The sequence below is a fragment of the Labrus mixtus genome, chromosome 10, assembly GCF_963584025.1.
Source record: "Labrus mixtus chromosome 10, fLabMix1.1, whole genome shotgun sequence".
In the NCBI taxonomy this organism is placed as follows: domain Eukaryota; kingdom Metazoa; phylum Chordata; class Actinopteri; order Labriformes; family Labridae; genus Labrus; species Labrus mixtus.
This window is the reverse complement of record NC_083621.1, coordinates 21136766-21162420: the sequence shown is the minus strand read 5'-3', so window position 1 is coordinate 21162420 and position 25655 is coordinate 21136766. Positions and strand designations below refer to the sequence as shown.

The window sequence follows — 25655 nt, the reverse complement described above, 5'->3', positions numbered from 1 at the left end:
GTGTTGGTCAGAAGTTACTGCTTGTCTGTTGATTTATAAAAGTTGAAATATTTCCATGTATGACCCATTCTGTGTTACATTAGAAGTCAACTTGAAGTCAATCGATAATTTGCATTCCTAGTCCTGGTTGCACTGAATCACGGTGTTTGAAAACGTTGAAATGCTGCTGACTTTCTTAACCTAGACTGTTGTAGGTGTTGGTTTGTTGAGTAGTGTCCTTGATTAATATACGTTGATTGTAATTCATCTTTACTGCAGCAAAATGTATTAAAAATTAAAAAATATTATATTGTCAGTCTTGTCAACTCTAGTGTCCAGTCTACTGTTAACATTGTCATTAGATTTATTAAATGGTTAAAATTTCTGCTGACTGCTTTACTCATCCCCAGCAAATTGTCATCTTTGTTTTTCAGATTGAAATGAATGCAGTGCAAGTTCTGCAAGTTCACCCACACCATTGAAGCTGTTCTGCTTTAACACTATCGACTGCATCACAGAGGTTCAACCTGGCCTTGCATTCACAGGGACTGCTGTTGCACTTTTAGGACCCTTAGTGCTTTGTGCTTTGAAATCACATCTTTCAAAATTGCACAGGACTGTCCAAAGGCAAGAGAACTACAAGTATACAATGTAGCACAATTTGACTGCTAGGACTGGGACAATTGGGTCTCATCAGTTTGCATTTACTTGGCCCTGTTGAAAGGGATTTGATGCTGGTACAGTTTAAATAAAACAAATGTTTTGAATGTATATGTTGCATCTGTAATTATTTATACATTTGATTAGAAGTTATTGGTTACATTATATTACTTATATTACATTATAAACTATTGCAGTGTGCAATTTTAAATTCCTCTTAAATTATTCTGCTATACTAACTTAACCAAATTTAAGTGGATTCTGTGTAAGAATTCAGAGTTATTACAATGTAAAATTATAAATTAGTAAAATTTACAGGAGAGTTGACAAAAATCAGAATTCAGAGTTGAGCAACCTCAAAAGCAAAACTTAAAATATTTAGTTTAATTGCCCAACTTAAAATTTTATCGAAGTTTGTTGCCTTGACATTTTGAGTTCACCCAACTTTTCTTTTTTTGCAGTGTAGCTCAGTCAAGTTGTCAGGACCCATTTTAGGATACACAGCAGTAGTGAGGTGGATAAAGCAGTGTTTAGACTCTTTACTTCATAAAACAAGCAGCATTACAAGCCCTGTGTTCAATGATTAGCTATAAGCTGCACTTCAACACAATATAGGCCTATATTACGTCTTCAATCTGCGTCACAACTGCAAGAGCAACAAGATTTATAGATAAACTCAAAGAGGTACACCCAAACAAAAAATCCGACGTGCATGCACACAACAAGCACTGACTCTCAAGACAAGTCCATTAACATTGACATCAGTGTTGAACTAACCCAAAAACTTCAACACAACAAAGGCATAATAGCAGCTTAAACAATAAAAGAAAGTTTCACTCAGGGCTGAAGGAGCTGGAGGAGGCGTTAAAAATGATCTCATGTTAACATCCTTTCATCCATTGGTCCACTCGCAGGTAATGTTGGTGTTTCTCTTGGAGGTGAGCCGGTCCTTCCTTATGCAGCTTGCTTTTCCTCTGGGTTGTAATGCAGGATTTGTTGTTATCCATTCAGTATGAAACAAGTCCAACACAACATTTCATTGAGAGAGTCAGAGGTGTAAGAGCCCTACAAAGCACATTGTCTTTTCTAAGACTGTTTCTGTCCTTGTACAGTGAACTCCAACCTCTGTGTAAATACACATTTTTTTCTGTAATGTTCAACCCTCTCTTGGTATGTTAGCTAGATTAAAATGGCTGTAAATTATCTTAACTTCGAGGTTAAAGCTAATTAAACTTCACTTTTTGCACTTGCCTTTGTCTATGTGAATGTTTCCTCCAGGCTCAAATAAACGCGCCTCCAGGCTTGCTCATTTTGTGTCGTCAAAAGGTTACTCACTTTTGGCGGTCATTTTTTTCACGGCAATCACTTAAGAAGAAAACACAGGTGTATCGTGTGTTACTATGGTTACTACATTTCATGTAGGTGAGCTAGCTCTATGAGTTTTCTATTGCGCATGCTCACTCATCGACACCGCATTCTGGAGAAAAAAAGTAGTGAAATGGAGAAATTGGTTTATTCTGTTATTTGCACCTTAGCCTGTCCATGTTTTGCCATATACCTGCACTTTTTTTCTTTTGGTCTGTTGAAGGTCTTTATGTATGAGTCCATACTGTATTTGCAAAAGCTTATTTTATATATTCTTAAAAGGCCTACTTGCCTGTAATAAAATCAAATCTAGATATTTAAATGCCTTGCTGCAGTACTTATAAAAAATAGAACAAAATTATCGACTTCCTAAAACTCCCCCATCTCTTTATACATGGAGCTTAAAGGTTTACCGACAGTTATACTTTTGACTGTTTGTTGGAGCGAATACACCTTTAAATGCAACAATGGTTCAAAAAACATGTTTTGTAAATAACTTTTTAAAGATTACAAAGACCTGTGTTATTTAACTTACATACAAATCAAGTGGGAAAAGCTGTTCAAACAAGATTTCACAAGTGCACATATTTTCTAACCCGAGCTTGACCTTAATAATATTTATTTACCTCCAAATGAAGGTTAAAAGTTTTAATTTTCAAGTGTGTATACTATCAGAATGGCTGCCTTATATTGTATATTACAGAGTAATTATTGCAGTGATAGAAAACAACTGTACTGCTAGTGATTAAGTGAGGTTCTGGAAATCTTGTCATCTACTGCTACTTTATCTATCTGTATGTGTTCATAAAAAGTATTATTTTAAAACGTAAGAACTATGACTCTTAAATGGATGGAAATTAGGTAAATGGGTAATCAGTCAGCTAACCACCCCAATGAATACCAGTCATCACACACCAGCTGCACGTAGTGAAACTTAAACTATCCTGTTTGGGCTTCAATATAAAAGTGAACATCTTCTCAGTCATGACTCATACTGGCTCTGTTGTGCGATTACTACAGCACTTAAGGAAAAATAGACCATTTTCTGCTCCATACAGAGTTGTTCAGATATATTTATCTTCATGTTGTGCACTTTCTTTGGTCTCCTAATGCATTTTTTCACAAAGTCTCGTTAAAAAAAAAAAAAGAACACCACCAGAAGAATGTGTTTGATGTTAAAAGCTGCACTTATTTTATTTTTCTAGAGAAAATAAACCACAACAGCAGAGGAACACAATTATAGAAGTAACAAAAGCATGCTGTATATGACCCTCAAGTCAGTAAAGCAGACTATATGGGGGGTATGTATACATGATATAATGCTTTGATTATGCACAGCAGCATATTTAGGGATCTGTGGAACCTCATTTTATCTTTGAAAGCAAAAAACGAGCCTGAAGGGCTTTTTTTAGCACTTTTCCTAGTACTAAACCTTGTCTCTACATCATAAATCTGGTACAATGAAAAAAAAGAGGCATATAAGGACAATGGGGGTTCAAGGGAGGGGAAAATAGCTTCAGTATGCTGCAAAGAATACAAGGACAGACCCATTTTCATTTTGTTTGTTTATTTAGATATAAAGCAGGCACATGAATACAAGAAACTTGTGCACTAATAAGTCAGCTCTCAATAACAAAAATCCACAGCAACGTAGTTTGATATCATTCAAGATTCAAAATCCAAAGTCAAATACAGAAAAAAAGACAATAGTGAGGAAAACAAACATATTGAAAAACACTCTGGAAATGCTTGATTCTACAGTAAATAAAAACCGTCAAATAACCTATCATGCCCGTCCTGCAGTAATTTACAGGTGTCAAGAGCAGCAGAATTTCAAAGCCTTGCTATACACCAATGCACCACTCCGCAGGACGATACCATATACGACTGCTGCACAGAGCAACTAAATCACCACCGCTGTTACCTGAAAGAAAAGATCTGTTTAATATTAAAGCTCAAACACCTGGCAACTTGTTTCTAGTTTTATAAAGATTGTTCACAAGTAAAACCTTGATTAGTGTTCAAGCCCAAAGACAAGGAATACAAACAATGAAGATGAGTTTAAACACAGTGAAATCCTCTCTAAAGCTGTGCAAAGGAAACATATTGATCCCTCAATTTGGACCCGTTCTTAGATTGTGAAGGTGTTTGGTCACATTGTCAGTTAATGAAGCTTTGTCAGCTTGAGGACTACTGACACAGGGTCTACTTATTGTTCAGCCTCCCTGATTCTCTCAGACTCTGAGGAGTTGGGGTTTTATTTACAAAGTTTGACTGGTCTTGGTTGATCTGTGTGACTCATTGTAGATGCAAAGGTACCAATTATACTGCAAACAGAGGGCTGGTGAGTCACTTTTGGTTTGCCAAATAAGTGAACATAAAAAAAACAGGAATATAACTTGAGATGCTTAAATTATGAAGAAATGACATTTCTCAGACAATTTGTTAAAGTGGATACACAATGTGCATCGTTCAGCTCTGAAAGTAGTGTTTAAGATCAGTTTAAACTTATTCTGTTTTAGTGGCATAACAAAGCATGTATAAAGTTATAAAAGTACAGGCATGGAAAATATATTGACTTTGGTTACTAAAGTTAAACCAAACATATTAAAAATCTTACCAGTTAGCCCAGCACATCCAAATGAACAACTGTTATGACTCAGTTAAAATAAGGCAGTTGAGATTTTGCATAGTTTATATTCTCAGAACAGAAGGGATCTTGCAATCATCAAACATTTGACTGGAAAACACCAGGGACCCCACAGTATTCACTATAAAACTGGAGAGGATACAAAATAATCAAAAGCCTCTTGGAATTAGTTCTGATAATACCTGTGAAACCACTCCTCGTTCTCACACAAACAAACAGAAAATGCCTTTGTCCAGTTGATTTCCCTCTTACTGCTTATTAAGAGACGTTTAAGAAGCAGACTAGATCAAATGTGAACTTGAGGAATACAGAAGAGTCAGTGAAGGTATATAATTGGTCAAACAGACAAGCTGTCTATGCAAAAATGGAACAAACGTGATAAACCACTCTTTTTTTTTTTGATAGAGTGAAAAGCTTTATCTATATAGAAACTCATTGGTCAATCTGTGTGTGTTGTCTTGACTCAGAAACAGGGCAGTCTAGATGCTATCCATGGCTTTAAACTCGCTTAGAGCCTGCACCGGGTTCACATGCTTCTTTTGAGAGGATCTCTTGACACGGTTGGTTTGGCCGTCGTCCTGCTTCTCTCTCTTCACCAGAGGCTTCTTCTCAGGAGCTTTCATCCTCCAGGAGATCGCTGGCATATTGAGGGCCTCCATGTTTTTGTTCTTCTGGTACTTGGTGGATGCCACGTAGGAGGCCTTGACGGTGGACACCACAGTGTTCATGAGGTTCTTAGCGGCCTGGATGAGGGACATGGCGCTGTCCAACTGAGCACATGGAAGAGTCGGGAGAGAAGAACAGAGAAACAGTTAGCTTTGTAAAGCAGCCAAAGCAAATATGTTGTCATAATTCACATCTATTTTTAAATCAGTAAATTATCTACTTCCACCTAATGCAAGATTTAAAACACATAAATTGAGACTTAAGTGGTTGCACAAAAGAATCAACAACCTTTCTGAGTTTTCCCTGCACACAAACAGATGTGAGAAATTTTAGAATATGGGAAAAGGTCACACTAATTTAATTTCCACACTTTAATAGCCTCAGAGACTCTGGTGACACTTGACTAGATGTGTTGGAGGCATTGGCTCATTTCACCCCTAAAGAAAAGAGGGAAGAATCCATTACTTCCTGCACAGAGAGGCTGTCGCTTTTAATTAATTTGACTGGCAAGTAATAGGTTAATTAATGCTTAAATAGGGTCTGTAAACATTTGCCTTTTACAACGTTATCTTAAGTAGTAAAAAGGTTGGAGAACATTTGGGCTACATTAGTCCTGACTTGCAGAGGAAGGCCATTATTTCTGTTATCTGTTAAGTCATTATGAAATATAGGCTGCAAATTACAGTGCAGAGAATTAATCATAAAGTAATGACAACCAACAGCCAATGCCGCTAGTTATTTTTCATTTATTTGGGCATTATTAGATAATAAAACTTTAGAAAGAAGTCAATGAATTCCATTGATTTAATTATCTTTTGAGCTGGAAATAAAAGGTAATCTGTGGGTATTTATTTGTACACAAATGCAGTTCTGTTAACAATCAGCTTTTGTGTTTATCCTGGAGGCTTCAACATTTCTGCATTGTCTTCATGTTAGTGTTTTAAAACCTGCGCTGTTTGCATGAGTGCTCTTCCTCTCCTCTCTCACCACCCTCTGTGGCTTCCTCTGAACCTGCCACCGATGACGACTGCTCTCTGCAGTCCTCAAAATAGTTACAGTCCAAATAAAATGGTTTAATTTAACACCCCATATCAACTGCTCTACTACTCTTTAGGTACTGTGGGGCCTGTTGCACAAAGAGGTCTGTAAAGCTCTGACAGCGTTTCGATGTTTTATGTCATGTTGAACTTACCCCAGAGACAACCAGCTCTCCTCCCAGGTTCTGCACCTCCGCTTTGACTTTGCTGCAGATGTTCAGCTGGTGGCAGTACAAGGCAATCCGCTGCAGGTAGGCGAGCAGGTCCTGCTTACAGGTTGAGTCTGGGCACTGTGAGAGAGAAAGACAACATATGTCAACTAATGTGCACATCAGTGAGTAAAATAAGCAGTAACAGGTTCGTAGTTTTAATACTACCTGCCTGCAGGTCGAACAATGAATCAATTTTTGTCAGGTGAGTCATTTGCTGGCACTACTCAATCTGAATATTGATGTGATTCCACAGAGGCAATGATCTCGCACTTTATCAAGATGAGTTAGTAGCAGTGTGACAGGTAAAGTAGACACCCACATTAGGGACGTACTCAGAGCCAAAATGACAAACGCACGCCCACAACCTGCTAGATTGATAACCCATCTTCACAGGGTTAGGCACGATCAAGTCACACAGAATGCAAATTCTATTAACAGCCCAACAAGGCTGTCAATCAATCGGTTTCAAGGTTGGCCATAATCCCATGTGAAGTGTTCTTAGAAGCAAAAAAAAAAGATTCAGCTGGTAAATTTAATATTAAGAAATGTTATGTTATCTCATAAACAGATGTTTGAAGACTCTGCATTCTATAAACTCAAAGAACAAATTCACATTTGAAGCACAAAAAATGGCCGGTCAAAGAACATGTGGGAATAAATTAAATTAAGCCTACATCACTTATTCTTGTTTCAGGTTAATTTGTCAATTACTTTCTAGATTTTTCAATTAGTTTTTAATTCTTTAAAATGTCAGAAGTGGAGAAAATGTATACTGGTGTTTTCCAAAGCTTAAGATGAAATCCTAAATGTCTTCTTTGGCAAAAAAAAATTCAGCTTTACATTTCAGAAAATAAAACAAGAGAATTTATTTAAAAATTAAACTTGAAGCAATGAATCGTTCAATTTGGATGTTTCATTTAACAGTCGACAACTAATTATTTATTTCATAGATGAGAACAACCTAAAACTGTTTGGGGAAACATTTTTAAGACTTTAAGTTCCACACATAAATCAAAAAGCTAATTATTCTTTCCAGCAAGGCATTACCTATACTTTCAAAAGTGAACTAGGAACACAAAGCAAACTACAGTGGAGCCATAAAAAAACCATCAACCTCTAGAAATCCAATAAATTATCATAAAACCCACTTAAGAGTGACAGAATGTGACGAGCCCAACAAATGCAGCTCATTTAGCATTGGCACCCTCATTGAGTATTTCATCTCATCATAATTAGATCTGGGTTCTACCTTGCAACACAACATTTATACCCTTTCTTGGTCGCTGAATAAGCGCCCTGCCAGCATGGTAATTAGGCCACAGAACTCTTCTTAGCTGCTCATCAAGTGAAGGACACAACACCCTGCTGGCATGCTGATGCTTTACATCAGAGTGTAGACCTCTGCAGAGTGTCTGACATGATCATGACATGGTGTGACTACTCTTGTGAAAGATAACCAGAGGCTGGCAGCATTTCACCTCGACTACTGAACTAACTGTTCCTATGATAAACATCGGAATGACCGTGCGACAGAGCGGCCGAGGAGTAAAAACTGGCTGAAACATCAGGATATGCAGGTGCTGGGCTCCCTGAAGGAGGAGTCCTCTGGCAGCTGTTAATTCAGAGCGTGGGGGAAAAGGTGAATGGGAGGTAATAGCAGCCAATATTTAATTGATGGCATCTGTAGGATGGAGCTGGTGAGGTCAGTGATGAAGTGTGTGAGAGTGTTTGCATGAGTCTAGACTTAATGACTAAATGGAGAGGATTTTTGTGTGTCTATAAGTGAGCAGAGAGTAGACGTTTAATAATGACTCTTCATACTATTAAAATGAACTTAGTCATAAAAAGGTATGGAAATCCCTGTTTTCTTTACTGCATGCAAAGTTTTTTGGACACGTCAGACAGTGACATGTCTAATCCTTGTGAGGATTAGACATGTATCCCTGGTGAGAGTGCATGAGTGCATGTATCCCTGGTGAGAGTGCATGTATCCCTGGTGAGAGTGCAGAGCAAGTCACTGAATATAACACACCAACACCCCCTAACTATACAGCCGGGCATGCATGTATTTACACACCATCCCAGCCAGCACAACTCTGTTCATTCATACATGACAGACAGCAGAGTAATGTGCTGCTTTAGTAGAACAAGGACACTAAGCACTTTCTCTCACTGTATTGAGAGACAGCAACCCTATCTGCATACATAAATACAAATCAAAACAAATAAAACTGAGGTTGTTACATTTGCGTCTTTCCACACTGAGAGCACTATAGATGTCCTGTTATAATATTAATAAAATTGAGTCTTTTCTCACCACTCCTGATTTATCGAAGATGGGCTAAGTGGAGAGGAGGGAAATGTAAGAGTTGACATTCTATTAAAGAAGGGTATGCAAGAGGAGATGAGGAGAAAAAGGGCTGGAGGGGATGATCATCATACAGGAGAGGACTAATACATGGCTGAGAGACTGGATAAAAGAGGAGCGGGAGGAAAGGTTAAAAAAAGGAGGAGAGAAGAAGAAAAATAAGTAGCTGGAGAAAAGAGGAGGATGAATAGAGAGCCAGAGGGGGAACAGTATGGAGGAGTAAATAAGGGGGAGAAATCCAACTGGGGAATCGGAACGCAGACAGGAGGACTCAACTGCAGATGGGAGGGGGGTTTGAGTAAGTAAAAAATAGTGTGGATGTGTGAGTGTGTGCATAGACTCTCGCATGCAAAAGCAAAGTCCTGGGATGAGGCTGAATGCAGCAGCCATGCTAATGAGGGCTCGGGGAAGTATTCAGACGGCTGAGAGCAGGGCGCTGTGAAAGCATCACTTGTGCTCATACTCAGCTCAGCTGCTGGCTTCACTCAGCACTCAGGAAACTCAGCAAGGCTGCTCTGACTGTGACATGTGAATGTATAAGCTGCACAGAGAAGAGACAAAAACACCTTGGATTGTTTTGGCAATTCAAACAGATACACTGTGTGAGATATGCTTGATGGTTTTCACAAGCTCATCTGTGATTCACTAATTAGAGTAGCTCACGGGCTCCATTCACTGTGCTGTATGAGCGATTAAACAAAGAAAAGCACATGTATGTGTTAAAATAAGAAATATTTGTCTTTTGCACTAATTAGTATGAATTTAATTAACTGCTTTAATTCCAAAAGTTTAAGAGTTTTTTCCCCACAAACATCAAAATCTTTAACTGCAACAAATAAGAAACTACTGAACAATTTACAAAACTTCCATGGATGAGGGTGTCTCGAACATATGTCATACAGGACCTATACTAAATCAAGAAAACATTTGCAGTAAATGTAAGTAGTTTTATTCATTATGTGGAAATACCTTTACATTTAAGTATCATCTTTAACCTTGCTGGGTTAGCTACTACTGAGAGATGACAAGACAACGAGAGGAGCACTACAGACTTCCTGACAGAGTTTGGGATATCTTTTCAAGGCAAACTAATAGAAAAGGTGAGTCACCACCTTTCAACAGGAGCCAGCAGTACATGGAGAAATGTCAATGATTCTTGTAGAGTTGTCCTTGTCTCCTCACTACTGACTCTAAGTGCCTTCTCAGAAAAAGAAAGGTGAGACATCCAAGTTGGATGAAAAGGTAGTTGATCATTGTTCTAATTTCTAATTGTTTTCTCTTAAGGAACAATGGCTTTCATGACTTTTGCCTTGTTCCATATTCATGAGGGTCTCACTTTGTAAGTGTGTGGGTAGCTCTCCCTTGATGTTGAATTGCTTAGCATTTAAGCTGTTTCTCAAGAGGAGGTTCACAGCAGAGTCTTCCACAAAAGCAAAAATCTTTTCCTTCTTACCAACTCACAGCACACAAATGACACAAGGAAATCAGGCAATAAGAATAACAGAGTAGGATGTTTAACAGAAGGCTTTCACTGTGGCCTGTGTTGGGTAATGTCCATGATATAAATGATGATCAGGAAGGTCAGGTCCCATTATTGGAAATGCCATGCAGTTCCGCTGAATTCCATTACACAGAGCAGAGACAGAGTCAGAGCCACTGTGCTGCTGCTGCCCGGCATTGACCTTTCAGGACTCATCACCCAGAGGAAATGCCAATTTCCAATATTTACTGACACTGCAGCATTCTAATGTGCTGCTGCCAGCAACCTGTTGGGGAGTGCCACAGGGCTGTGAACACAGCGGTGCTTTTCTGATGTGCTTCCTATGGTGAGTAAATTGGTACTTTCACCGCTGTCATGTGTAAGTGTGATGGTTGGAGTGTCTTTGTTTAGTGTCTTCATTGGGACTTTGCCCGTTGCTTTATCTTGAGTTATTCCTTGTTTTCTGGAGCCAGAGAAAGTACTGCTATACAACTTTAAAAAGATTTTTGTTTATTTCCAAAGCATACTGATAAAAATGCCTCACATTTATAAATCATCCTATAAACTGCTCGTAGCCCGATTTGTTAATCTGTTTTAAAAAATCAAACAAAACAAACAAAAATTTGTGATATTGTTGGATTTCACCAGCTCAAACTGTAAAAAAAACAACCTTTTTACCAGCAAGCTCTTTTCCCTACGCAGCTTTAAAGCTCAAAAATGTAAAATATTAAAGGGGGGGGGGGACTATTTGTTTAGCTGTGTGTTTGGTAAAGGGTTGTGGATAATTAGCTCTGCCTAACCTGAGAAAGGACCTTCAGGACAAGAAGCCAACGGGAACCTTTACGTGCCATTAAACCTCTAAACTGCCAGGGGCGAAGCAGGGATCAGAGAAATATAGGATACAATGTGCAGACTGCCACCGGGAATAGCAGTACACCTGAGATCTATGGGAAAATTTAAGGAGATACGGAAGACAGAGCACTGCAAAGACCATTCACTTCAGGAGGAAACTGAAGTAGGAGATAGGGATAAACTGCAACAGAAAATGATAAATTACTCACTGAAATCTGCACAAAAATATTAAGGAAAAACTTAAATCACACGTTAGATCTTGATTAATGATACAGTCAATGGAAACCAAAATCATAAAACCCACTGAGGTTTGGATTCAAAATCACACCAAAAAACAAAGTGAAAAAGTGAACTCTTCGGCTCATCCAACATGTAAATTATCCAACGGCAACTCATAATGTGACTCAGAAGTGTGTATGGCCCCTGCCTGCCTCCCGATTACATTTGGCATTCTCATGATGAGTTGGCGTATGATGTCCTGGGGGATCTCCTCCCAGCCTTGGATCAGGACATCAGTGAGCTCCTGGACAGACGGGTGCACCAATACATAACATCCCATAGGTGCTGAATTGGATTTAGGTCAGTGGAACTAGAGGGCCAGTAAATGACATCAATGCCTTCGTCATCCAGGAACTGTCTACACACTGGCCAGACATTGTCCTTCATCAGAAACAACCCAGGGCCCACTGAACCAGTATAAGGTCTCATAGTCACTCTGAGAATGTCATTGCCATACCAAACAGCAGTGTGGGTAATGTTGCCCATGATATGGAGGCTTGTGCGATCCTGCAAGGTTATGGGGTGGCAGTAGCTCAGTCTGTAGGGACTTGGGTTGGGAGCTGGAGTGTTGCCGGTTCAAGTCCCGGCACAGGCAAAGTCCAGAAATTAGCCTGGTAGCTGGAGAGGTGCCGTTCCACTTCCTGAGCACAGCAGAGGTGCCCTTGAGCAAGGCACTGAACCCCTAAAAACTGATCTGCGCTCGCTGTGGGCAGCACCTTCACTCTGAGACATCTCCATTAATGCATGTCCAAAGGATCCTGTTTGTTCATGTGTGTGTTCATGTCCATTAAACAGAGTGTAAAGCCGAATTTCCCCTCGCGGGATTAATAAATTATAAATTATTATTATATGCCTCCCCAGACCATCACTGAACCACCACCAAACCTGCTGGATGATGTTACAGCATGCATAACGTTCATTACTGTATCTCCACACACTTTCATGTCTATCACATGTGTTCAGCGTGAACATGCTCTCAACTGTGAGAAGAGAACGGGGCGCCCATGGCAGACCTGCCAATTCTGGTGTTCTCTGGCAAATGCAAATGAAGCTTCAAGTGCTGGACTGTGAGCACAGGTCCCACTAGAGGACATTGAGCCCTCATGCAACCCTCATGGAGTCTTTTTCTGACAGTTTGGTCAGAAACTTGCACACCAGTAACCTGCTGGAGGACATTTTGTAGGGCTCTGGCAATTGCTGGTCTCCTGGTATCTCCTCCATGCGCTGGAGAACGGGAGACAGCAAAGTTTCTTGCGACTGCGTGTATGGACGTGCCATCCTGGAGGAACAGAACTACCCGTGCAACCTGATTGGGCCGCAGGGTAATTTCCTAATGCTACCAGTACTGACAAGGAAACTAGCAGAAAAATAAACTAGATAATAATTAGCCCAGAATGGTAAGGAGAGAAAAACTGTCCGTGACCACCACATGCTAAACATTCCCTTTTGGGGATTTTCTTGCGCTTGCTTCCATTGCACCTATTGTCACTTTCATTAGCACCAAATCGGGAAATTGATTAATTGTCACTTGTGCTTCTTAATGGATGGATGGATATACATGAAGTTTAACTGACTTGATGTTTTGAATGTGACAATGCAGTGATCTTTCAATTTTTTGAGCAATGTATTTATTGTATTGAATTTAAAGAGGGATATACTATAAATAGTGAAGAAAAAAAACCATTAAGGACCAAACAAAGAAATATGAGAAGTCTTTAAAAGAAGAGCTTTTACAGTTACAAATTGACCTAAACCTCTAACCAAGTTAACATGCTTTACTTTTAATATTGTGAAAAATAGATTGCATCTGACTGCTGCTGTTAGCTTTTCGATAGCTAAATATAAACATGCCATTACCTAGCTATATCATTCAAGATTTTTTGATAACAGAATGTGATAACCAGATCTCCTCTTTTTCCACTGCATCTGCTAAATTTGTGTGAGGCCAATTCAATCACACAGGCAATTGGAAATGTTAATGTGACATTGAAGCTGACAGGGCGTCTGGGTGTGACAGCAGAACATCAAGCTGGGGGCGAGCCAAAAAGACCAACTTTAGAGGTGACCACAGGGACCAATTATAAGGCCCTCATCCATTTTTTACATTCCTGCTGCACCTGTCAGTTAGACATTTTACTCTTTTACTTGTAAGCAAAACTGATATTTTAGCAAAGTAAAGCTGTGACACAAGAGCAAAGTACAAAAAGGCTTGTTTATATTTTTTCTTTTTAATGTTTAGACTTTGACTTTTATTTGGCCAGACATTTTACTCCTTTTTGGCTCACGTGATAAGCAACTACTTCAAATCTTTAGATTTGAAATAAAGACTAAGACCTTCAATCTCTAAAAAATATGAATTCAAGCTAATGCGAGTGCTTTATTAACTATTTAATCAGACCGAATTATGGTTGTAGTAACAAGCAATAAAGAAAAAAAACTTTATTAAAAAAATCACAGCATGAAGTTTGACTGTTTCTATTTTTGAGGAAAACTGCTCTTTGGTTTCCATAGATGTCTCTTTATAGGACAATTTATTTCTATAAGGCTTAAGATTGACTTAAAGCATTTATTATTGAAATATCTTGGCAAATTGTTTTCAAAACAACCAATTGGGAGCTGATATATTTTGTCAACCAGCATATAAGGTTTGCTTTACTCAGTTGGGTTTAACTGCAGTTGGCTGAGGGCTGACCCTTGAACTGCTGAGCTGAGAATTTGTGGACTCCCTGGGAGATTTTGCTTCTCCACTGCAGTAGGTAATTTACTACCTTGTCTGCTGTAAAGCGTCTAAGGCCAGGGCCGGGATTAGACTGTGACCAGCAACAGAGCCCATGGATCACCATAAATCTCTACTGATTGAATGCAAATTGGAAAAGTACACTATGTATGTCAGTATACATCATGAGAATAAAGCTTGCACGGACACAGCTTGTACATGCCCATTCTCTAAATATGCAAGCCAATTTTATGTGCATGTGTTTGTATGTGTACATGCAAGTGTTTGTGTGGTGAGCAGGCAAGCAGCAGAAATTTATGGGCTACATAGTGGCTAACACATTTACATTATAAATCTCAATTACATAGCATTATTTGTTTACCAGCTGGCTCAGATGGAATTCTCATAAGGTCCCCTGCAGAGAACGGTCATAAATTCTTAATAAACTGCAGTGCAGACCTTTGAACGGCACTGACCTAAATCCTGCAGCTCATCTCTGCACTACACTCATTTCTTTAAAATTTAATGAGGCTCTATTACACATATTTAACCGTTTTCAGAAACCCCAAACTAGACCATGTCCACCTGCACGTCCACCTGCACGTCCCTCTGTTAAACACAATACTCACAAACCAAAACACTGCTTGACACGGTCTTGCAAAGGAAAATGTGGGGTGAGATGCTGTGCTATCAGTCTGGGACCATCTGCCGATGTGTTTTATAAGAGGAGTAAACCCTCACAGGCCCTGCAGGCCAGAGGCACAGAGCGCAAGTGATTAATATGCCTAGGTTAATGAGTAGTCCCAGCATTGCCTTTGCTCTCTGTCTGCTGTCAGTATGTGTGCATCTTGGTGGTGAATCACTTTCCTATTGCTGCCAGAGTATGGAGACCATCCCAACGCGCCATGCCTTTGCTTTAAGTGGGCCTGTGGCATATCCTGCTTTGTTAGAGTTATGGCCCTAAATATAAACTGCCTGTGTAAATAAATAAATTTAAAAAACTGCCACCTGGCAATTATACTGCTAATTAAAAGGCGAAGCACTCTTAATGGATTCATCTCTCAAGAGGGATGTTCCTCTCTCCGCACAAATACACTCCCCTTTTTTCTACCTCTTCCATCACTCCATCATTCTCTTCTCCTCTACCCATGCCTATCCCTGGGAGCCCTGGCTGATCTTATAGGGGTGAGTGTCGCCTGGACTGCTAGAGTTTTGGTCTCAGCTGAGAGAGAAAGGCTAAGAGGGACAGCTGGATGGGTTCAGAGGCTGGAGGGGTCCTCATTCCTGGCAAAGACTTCTGTTCCAACAGCCAAAGCTCTTCATTTATTCATACTCTGAGTGCTTCAACACCCCTAATAGTGTACACATACACACACATAAACATTCATATACACAGCAAAAAGATAAAGAACCCAGTACTTATAAACAGTTGAGGATGGGAGAATAAAATAATCCCCTACATCCAAACACATGTGCTTGAAATCAACAGCAGTGTTCAGATGCAGGCACAACACACACACGCTCACACACCTGCACAGTTGCCCATCTGTTTTCTTTGGGGGATAACACTGTTTTCATTAAAGTGAATAAGCATCTTCAAAAGCAGCAGTGAGGCATAAAAAGTCACTTTCCAGAACGGCTTATTCCCTATTCAAATGATTTGGATGCATTTAGGTCAGAACAGTTCTGACTTTTACTTTGTGATCGACGCAGACCTGTGACATGAAGGATCTGAGGGCAATCTAAATAAAATATCAGGTGCGCTGGGCTGTTGGCGATCAGCAGCTCATTATGTCAGACTATAAGGGAGATCTGCTGATAGCGGCATACAGATGTTCCAATATGTGTGGCATGATTAAAACCCCTGGTAGGGCACACTAACACAAAGCTATTTTAAATACTCCTTAATATACATTTGACATCCTTTCTAAATTTGAGTGTAATTCAAATAATTATTTTTAATTTTCTTTGATTGTTTGTTCCACTATCAGTTCATAAGGGTATACCTCGCATATTCAGCAGCAGCCCTAACATATCTCATCTTGTTCCAAAAACAAACAGTAAAAAGTCATGAAATAAACAGCATAAACCTTTAAAAATAAATGAACACTGCTTTGTGGAGGCATACCTCGACTATTTAGAGACTAATGATGCACAGTAGACTCAAACAGATTTTAAAATGACCGATGCATAGCATTGATATGCATGTGTTGTAATTGGCCATGAATCATTCAATTTAAAATAACTCGTTACTTAACAAAGAGGCTTTCTGCTGTTATGTTGTTTTGCCAACATATCAGTAGAGATGTCAACAACACCAGAGCAAGAGAGACTTCCAAACGCCTCCAATGTTATCAAAATTGAAATCTTACAGGGAACATCCGAAGCCAGCATGTGCCTTGCTGAGCGCATGTTCTTGGATAGAAGTGAAGAAACCCACAGCTGGTGCATCTAAACCTCAGAGCCAAGTTAAGTCTTTAAAGCAGAAAACCTCAACGTGACAACCATGTCTTGTTGCAAACATCAAAACTTAACTCTTCCATGATTTAACAAAAAACATGTATACATACTGCAGACACAGAGGCAATGCATTTCTGCCTAAGAGATGGCACATGAATAAGTTGAGGAATAAATCATGTACAGTGTCTCCCTGAGGTGTGGTACAGTGCAAGTATTTAAGTGAAATATGAGGCCATGGATAATTGAATGCGTGTTTCCCTATGTCAAGGACCATAGTCTCTTGGGTAAGGGACAGACGCAGAGAGATGATGGAATCGGGAATTGGGGAGTGGGAGATGGAAGACCGAGAGGGAAGAAGTGAGTGTTTGATCCTGAAAGAAATTGGTAAAGACGGGTCCGGGCTGGGTCATGAATAACACAAATCATAGAGGCTGTTTACATCTAAAGAGCTCTGCAGTGTGAACCTTTCACATGGATTTGCTCCAAAATAATGTTTAAAAAATATATATTAAACAATAATCGTGTGCAAAAAAAAAGGACAGAGGGATGTGCTTTGGCAGACAGGGCTTAAAGAGCAAAGAAGAGGAGAAAAGTGTGTCGTGCATTTGTAGTTTTTATATCTGGTTTCCACGCAGCACTGCTGAGAACAACATTTAAAAATAAAAGGAGTGTCAAGTTGCAATCTGTATGAAAATTTGGCTTTATCAAACTCAGTGTGAGCACAAAACCTTGCAGCAGTGGCAATCCCTTCAGTAATGGTTAATCTAAATTGTTAGTTAAATTAGTGTCCAATACAATGAACCGTTTACTGATACATAAGTGTCAGTTATGCTTAAGAGAATGATAGAGTTAAAGCTTCGAGCTCAAGGTTAGGTTAGAGATGCATTTGTCCTCGAAAAAAAAAAAAGGTCAGATACCTTTTGATTTTTACATCAGTAAGTGTTAGAAAGTTAATATGGTACCGGAGAATTCTCTAAGAGAGAAAAAACTTAATTTCGAGCTTCTAATTAAACAGCTTCTTTTGTATGTTCCCCTGACCTAGAACATGTTATTTTGCACTACACACAACACTAGAATTATGTCACACAGTTGGTGCTCTTTCTTTCTACCAAGAAACAGCTAATTTCCCTGTATTTGACCTTTGTGTTGCTGCACTTGTTGGTAATTAATTGGACCCTGACAGTGTTGATATGGCACATTGAGACAATTCTAATTATATATTGGGGTCTCTAGTATAAAAGGTGTAGTCTACAGCAAACCCTTTGGGATGGCGGTTCATTAAAGACTTACATTGTCAGCAATGGTGCGGCCCAGCTTGTCCATTCTTGATCCTGCCTCCGCAATTTTCTTTGCAGCGCTGATGACATCAGACGTGTTCTTCAGTGGCCCTTTACCCCTGGGGAGAAAAAGTGGAATGATCAGTCACTGTTTCTGATCTTCTGCAGACTCCTTTAATATGCAGCAGCAGCATCTCAGTCATGGAGCATTGTTTGTTTTGGAAGGTTGTTTTTCGGGCAGAGGCAAGTGTGGATAGAGAAGCGTGACTTGTGGGAATAGTTCAGGGAAACGACACAGATATACATGTGTATGCTTGTGCACAGATGTTAACACACATGCAGTGCTTAGAGACAGTGGCACCATATTGTTCAAACAGAGTCAAGAATGTTTTCTAAGCCATTAAATGCAGAAGGGCTGCCTTCACTCTCAAAATGGTGCCATGGTGCTGTATTATCAGGCTCTTTTCATGCACTATGACCCCACTTAATAGGCGATTAGACTCATGTTTTCTCCAGTTTAAGCAGATGATCAACAAAATATGGGAATATGCTTTTTAAAATTGGCAGCAAATCTGAGATAACCGTGATATAGAAGCCCATTATATCATAGCAGTTACCATATGCTTTCTGTTCTGACAGATATTCTCAATGCAATCTGTTGGTCCATTTTATTCTAGCAGCTTTAAGGGATTTATCAGAAAGTTAAGACGCAAAATAGGATTGGTTTCATATATGTCGGTTGCCCTCAAAAGTCCTACACACACACACAAATACCAGCATCGTTAGTACAGGGTTTTTCCTGCATAGAGAATTCTTTGGCGCCACCCAAAGAGGTTTTACCCAGCGCCAAAGGAAAATCATGAGTGCCAAAAGAAAAAAAAGAGATGATTCAAATTGCAAATCAAATCCTCTCTGAATGTATGTTAAAAATATCAATACATCAAACGACTGTTGAACAAGCAGAACATAAACTTAAATACGACGTCTCTGATTTAGTAGTCATCTCCCGTTTGCGCATGTGGCTCGCGCTGGATAGCCAGCTGATTGACTGTTCGTTTCTTTTGACTGGTTCCGGACGCTCCGCTGACACCCACAAGCGCTAAATGCGGGGTGATTTTCCGTTTGGCAAGTTAATTTCAAAGAGTAATCCACTTCATGGCGGTAAATATTTATCCCAACAGTCTTGTTAAAACTATACTATATAGTATTATATACTATAAACCGCGTATGATGTAGCTGCAGCTACTTGTCCCGTATATACCGTAGTAACTCAAATAAATGTACTTAAACAAATGTGTATGTAAAACGAAAACACAATTTAAAGCAAAAGAGCATCCATCATAGGAAGGAGGGTGAAATCCACTGGCAGGATGTGACCTTCCCTCTCCCAATCTCATTACACCCCTCTTCCTCAAAATCCCTCTCCTCCCCTGTTTCACTGTTGCAATAAAAATAAAAAATCTTTACCAGATTTAATTGGGGTTTCAGTAACTTAAGCATAATGATAATATTACTTGGTCAGAAATAACAGGAAATGCACAGATTTCTGTCAAATAAGGTAATACAGACTCGTAGACTATACTGTTATACGCGGGTCGAACGTTTAATACAGCGTGTATAGTCACCCCCCAAAGGCCCATTCTGAGCCAGGAAAAACCCTGTTAGTATAGTTGTTTTCATCCAGGTATAGAACAAAGGAGGACAGCGACATGAAAAAAGGAAATAATTTAAAGTAGAAACATCCAAATGGAAGTCTTTGGTCATTGCCCTAAAGCTAATAATCCATACTTGACCTTTCAGGAGCCACAGAAAGCCCATCCCAACACGGGTCAGACCGGCCCTGACCCGACCCACTGTAAGCTTGTCAGCCATTTGCTGTTTTTTCTGCCCCCACAAGGGACTCTAGGACACAGTTGGCAAGAGGCACAAATTGGATTCAAAGCTGCTCTCTCCAGGCTAAAAAATGAGCCATCCAACCCAGAACAGATGGAATTTTATGTTTTGTTCTCTTGCTTCCTCTTCCCTCTGCTCCCATCTCCAACCCTTCCCCTCTCGTTTGCTCCCTCTGCTGCTCTGCTGTAAAGCAAGTCAGGGTCCTCGTGGAGGGAGCCATGCGTCAGAGCACAGACTGGCAGCTCTCTGGGGACGAGTCAACCCCCTGGAGACGGCGCTCGAGGCATTGTGATGGGTTCTAGGGGAAAACTCCTATCTTAAGTGTTTAAAATAAAGCGTTAATAGTGATAATGTTGTCGTATGTCCCAACAAAAGGGTGTACCATGTAAGTGCATAACAAAGAAACAATTGATTTGTCCCTAACCACGGATTTCCTTTAAAAATATCCTTCACTGTAGCCCTGAGAAATAAAGGCCAGCTGCTAAATTCCCTTACCATGTTCAGCTCAGCCTTGGTCGACTAGTAAGAAAAAGGAAAGCACAAAGAGGCTACAGAGTAGGACAAAAGAGCTCCTAACATGAGGACCCTTGTAGGATTTCCGTAATGGATTTATACCTGGAGAAGGGACAAGAGACTTCAGGTTTGGTGACAGCTGCATGCCTCCAAATGGGTTTAAACCACATCAGTCTGAGCACTCCACAGCACACAACACTCCAAGATAGGTGGCTCCCAAATATGTTGCATGTTTCCAAGCCACACATGCCTTATTCATGAGAGCTGTCATACAGCCATAAGCAATGCAGGAGTCAACAAGAATCTCACTCTCTGCAGATATGTCAGGAGAGAGGTCCAAAACAATTACCTACTATAGCATTAACCTTGACAGGGCTTTGTGCCAGCTCAAGGTTGAGGGGGCAATAATTTGGGTGCTGGCTGAATTAGCCAGCTACTGACCTTCCCTGTGCTACTGCTGCATGCCAGAGTCAAGGCATAATGTGAAGACATATATTCAGCCTGACAAACATCTGCGAGTGCTCGGTCAGACACACACATTGGCAAACACATGGTGCAATCCAAGGTCTCATTGCAAGAAGTCAAAAAACTAAGCTGACAAACTTTCAGAGTATCTGCACTATTACTAGCAAGACAGGCAAACAACTCTTTCACACTTGTTCTTTTGTTTTCTCTATTGATAATAACACAGATTATTCCTCATCACCAATTGCTATATTGACATTACAAAAGTAGCTAAACTTGCTGTTTGCCTTGGAAACCCTGAATAGAACTACTCAACAATATTTTTTAAAGTGTTTTTCTTCTTTTCTCTTTGAAAGTCTGGCTTTTTTATTGATATTAATTCAGATTAAACATGGAAAACATATGTTCTGTTACCACATGATTGCTAGGTGACAGTGGCACAGGTAAGCCATGGTACATAACTTTAGTCATTAAATTCCAAAAAAAATAAACCTTAGCCATTTTAGATCCATCTATAGAGGCTTATTCTCACTTTGAAAAAAAATGAGTCATCAGGGATGTGGTTGGCATGGTACACAAAAGCAGGGACATGAAAAATGAATTTATGATACATACTCCTTTTTGCCTTTTGCACCACTGGAGTTTTGCAGGAATCGATCTGACTGACTGAGAATAGGAGGCCAAAATCTGGCAAACGATCCACATCTAGATTTCAGTGTTTGGTAAGTTTAATAATGACAACACAGTAAAAAAAATGTTTCTCATTCACAAATTAGCCATATTTAGTTTTGGTTCACTTTCTTTTTTTCTGTCCCTAGAAATGCTTTGAAAATTTTAATTAAAGTACCGGTAATCACAAACTAATTCTGTAAATTGCAAGATGAATACAAAGGATGGCTAACAGTAATACTGAACCAAAGACAATCAGCCACAGATGCTGTAAATAGAGATTTTTTTCCCCTGTAAACTCAGTGTCAAAAAAAGCTCCTAAGGGGCCGTTTTTCTTTTTGAAGCGACTCATTAAAATGCTGGGGTCTCCTCTAAACTGAGAGATGCCTTCATGTTGATATAATGATGTCACTGCAATCAATAACCTCTTAAAATATATATACACACCTGCAGCATCTAATAAAGAAACATGGATGGCACTCTGGGTGGAGGCAGCATCATTTGCATTTCATTTAAATATGTTACAGCATGTGCAGTACATGTAATGGAGGAAGCAAATGTTTGTTTTTCTTTCTTTGGTCCTTTGCATGAATAAAAGAAAATCGAAAATTGCAGAGGTTTCTATAACCTCGGTCAGATCAACGTCTGTGTTCATATTTTAAACTCTGCTGCAGCTTTCCAGTATTGTACTTCTGGCCAAGTAGACAGGATCTTTGACCCATTCAGACGATAGAGAGGCAGCATTTCATCGTCATTACCGAAGTGACTCAGAGTAAGGCACAAAATGTCCTCTGACTAATTCACTTGAAAATTCAAAAAAGGCACAGTCACACAAAAACAGTCAGGCAGACAAAATGTTTCCTCACATCATCCACACACACCAACACAAACGTACTCCCATTGGATGAGCTAGACGATTGCATAGAGATAATGCTGTTCAACACAAATCAGCAGGTGTCAATATTACCACACCGACAACAAATACCAATGTCATGCACACTTAAGTACACTTAAAAATGGCAGGGGTTTTCAGAGGATCTGACTTAACAATAACTTCTGGAATCACCATTAAAAAAACTAAATTCAATACTATAACTTTTTTTCTTTAGAAAGTACCTTAACATTTTAATTGAATTGAAATTCAGCCCAAATTCAAAATTAGTCAAACGACTGAGAAACCGGGTCGAAATCGGCCTGACAGTGCACGCCCAGCTTAAGTGTTGTGTTATTTGAGCAAGTAAAACTAGTGGACATGTTCAAACTGTTTTTCTCATTATACAGGTGCCTGGGGAACATTGAGGGGGTCACAGAACTTTCCCTTGCTAAATGTGGGTTCAAGATTTCAGTTATGGTACATTGAACACCAGGGTATTACAGTCAGTGTTTTGTAAATGAATAATGACATCCGACAGTTATAAAGTCTATTGTATCCTGTTGTGTTTCAAGTTTGTATGACCATTACTTTGGTTAAAAAGTATTTAAATATCAAAAATGTATATAATGATGTTATCTGGGACAGAGTATTAATGGTGGAGTTAAAAATAAGTTCTAGTCATCTGTTTTTATTTTGTTGTTTCATTCCACTCAGATTAAAAATTAGATCACTGATGTTTAATAAGTCTATGTGATGTTGATCAACTTTAAAAACATTTCCCATCTCTCTCAAGTACTTAGACTTTGCCAAACAGCAGGGCATCTCCAGAAATCAGTACTTTTTAAGTTTTCAGCAAACACCCTGCTTTGTATCAAGGAATACTTTAAGACCCAGTGTCTGGTTTTAGTAGAGGCACATTTTTAGGAATGGTTACCGCATAGATGTTTCATAATAGTCAATCATAATAGCTTAGAACTTTAAATCTAGCCACTCCCTGCCATCATAGGTGTCTCAACAACCCACTGACAAGTGTAAATAAAGCCAACCTGTAACAGTGATGCTGAGTGAAACTGTCTAGATCTACACAGCATACCATTCTTCATCAATCCATCAGAAGGAGGGAGATTTGGCTTTTACTTATTAGGACTGAGGGAGGGTGGGGAAATTCATGAAGAAAATCCTACCTACACTGCTGCAGCTTTAGGAAAATAGAGAGCACTGATGCATGAACAGCAGTGTTAAACTAGGTGCATCATATTGTGCAGATATGAACCAATGTTGGGAAACAAATGTAGGATTAATGGGCGATTGCATTCGGCTTAACATGTTTTGTATCCTGGAGGCATTTTGCTATTATTGCACCATAACAATATCAATGTAAGGGGGCGCTGGTGGCACAGTGGAGAGCGTGCGCCCCATGTATGCGGGCTGTAGTCCTCCAAGCGGGCGGCCCAGGTTCGAATGCAACCTGTAGCTCCTTTCCTGCATGTCATTCCCTACTCTCTTTCTCCCTGATTTCCAATTCTATCCACTGTCCTATCCCTCCAATGAAGGCACAAAGGATTCAAGGATTAAATAGTGTGTTCATTCAATACTGGGAAATCATTTGCTAGTCAAGAAAAACTGCACTGGTTCTGAACCAAGCTGTTGGTCAACCTCACCTGGTGAAGTCTGTCATCTCCATCATGATCATGCACATCTGCTTAGCCAACACAATGATGTCATTGCCACTGTCGTCCCACTTGGATACTTCAGCATCCAGCTTGCTTTTCTCTTCCTGGAAGCTAGCCACCTGTTCAGCGATCTTTGCCTTCTGCTCCTGGGGCAACTGAGCCATGATAGCCTAGAGGGGGAATTATGGGAAGCATAGAAGGTTAGACACAAGAACTCAACATACTGTCAGAGGAAGCAGCAAAATCTTGGTTCAATACAGGGTTTCACAGCCATAAAGTAGTATATGACATCTTACAGAAGAATATATATACAGTACATTTATTGAACTCTATGCCTGTCCCCACATAGAGACATCAATATATACTCATTTTTTACAGGTGTTTCACATCATCCCTATCCTTCCTTTGTGTAGGACAATTGCTTTGAACCAGGCAATCAGACATTCAATGAATGAGCTTGAGAGGCTGAAGTAGGCAGACACTTAAGAGCAGGAAATCTAATATCATTGCAAGAGCATTCATTCCATTACTGGTGGTCAATAGGACTCTCTCTCCCTCTAGGGTCACATAAGCTTGAAAAAAGCTGTTCATGGCGGTGCAAAGAGGAAAAGCACCTACCTGACAAAACAGTCTGATAATCTTTAATGAACATAAGTAACCGCATGGTATTGTACTGATGGATCCCTCTGCCAACAGGGAATTGAGAGATTAACTTATAACTGTGTATTCTTTAAATCATTAATGCACTAAGCCTCTAAATAAACAAAACGATGGGATGTTAAAAGAGGCAGAAGCTGTTTGGTAAGGGAGCAGATGCTCACACTGACAATACAGCAACAATGGCTTTTGGAGTGGTTACACTATATATAGTCAACTTAAGTCAAAAGGGACACTCAGAACAGAAATCAAAGATCACATACGCCTATCTTGAACATATCAACAAGACATGATATTGTCAACTGGAAGATGTCATAACTTAAATATTTCATTGAGTTTTCTTTCTCATGGTTACTTAGTGTCATTCAGCCTGAAATCCTGTCAGAGCATGAATTAGCCAGAAGGTAGGAAGACATCATGGATGTGTTTAGTTCTTGAGTCTCCATGCATGTCTTTAAACTGTGTGTAGCAACTATTTACAACACAACAAATGAGACTCAATAATATTATAATAATAATAGATTTGTGTGATGTAAAAGTGGTGGTTTCACAAAGCCAACTGTGCAAAGGGATTTCACAGCATCCAGAGAAATGGACTGTTCGAAAGTAAGACAGCAGCTCTAAAATTTACATATAAAGGAAATTCAATTAATTTGCACAAATGAAACAATTCCAAATTTGTAATACTAAAGGCTTGTGAACAAGATATTTAGGTGAGCATCAGATAATATAGATCAAAATAGTGTTCATAATATAAGGCAATAATACGATTTTTCCTTTCGTGAATTGATGGATGCAAACTTGAACTCAACAACTGAAGTTTATAACACAAGCTTGTATCTTGATATAAAATCTGTTTCAAGCACACTTTTTATTTTAAGAATCGAAATTTGTTTTTCACCTTTTGCAA

At 39.4% G+C, this 25655-nt stretch overlaps 1 protein-coding gene across 2 annotated transcripts in view; it reads right to left on the bottom strand.

Moving 5' to 3' along the window:
- Positions 1 to 3554: 3554 nt before the first annotated feature.
- Positions 3555 to 25655, bottom strand: part of ctnna1 (catenin (cadherin-associated protein), alpha 1) — a 77957-nt gene continuing 55856 nt past the window's right edge. For both annotated transcript variants that reach the window (XM_061048726.1, XM_061048727.1), the window contains exons 15-18: positions 24077 to 24258; positions 18015 to 18120; positions 6513 to 6647; positions 3555 to 5424 (exon numbers count right to left, since the gene is read on the bottom strand). In XM_061048726.1, coding sequence (XP_060904709.1) covers positions 5134 to 5424; positions 6513 to 6647; positions 18015 to 18120; positions 24077 to 24258 — 714 coding nt within the window. In that variant the 3' untranslated portion in view covers positions 3555 to 5133. The remainder of the gene's footprint in view (positions 5425 to 6512; positions 6648 to 18014; positions 18121 to 24076; positions 24259 to 25655) is intronic.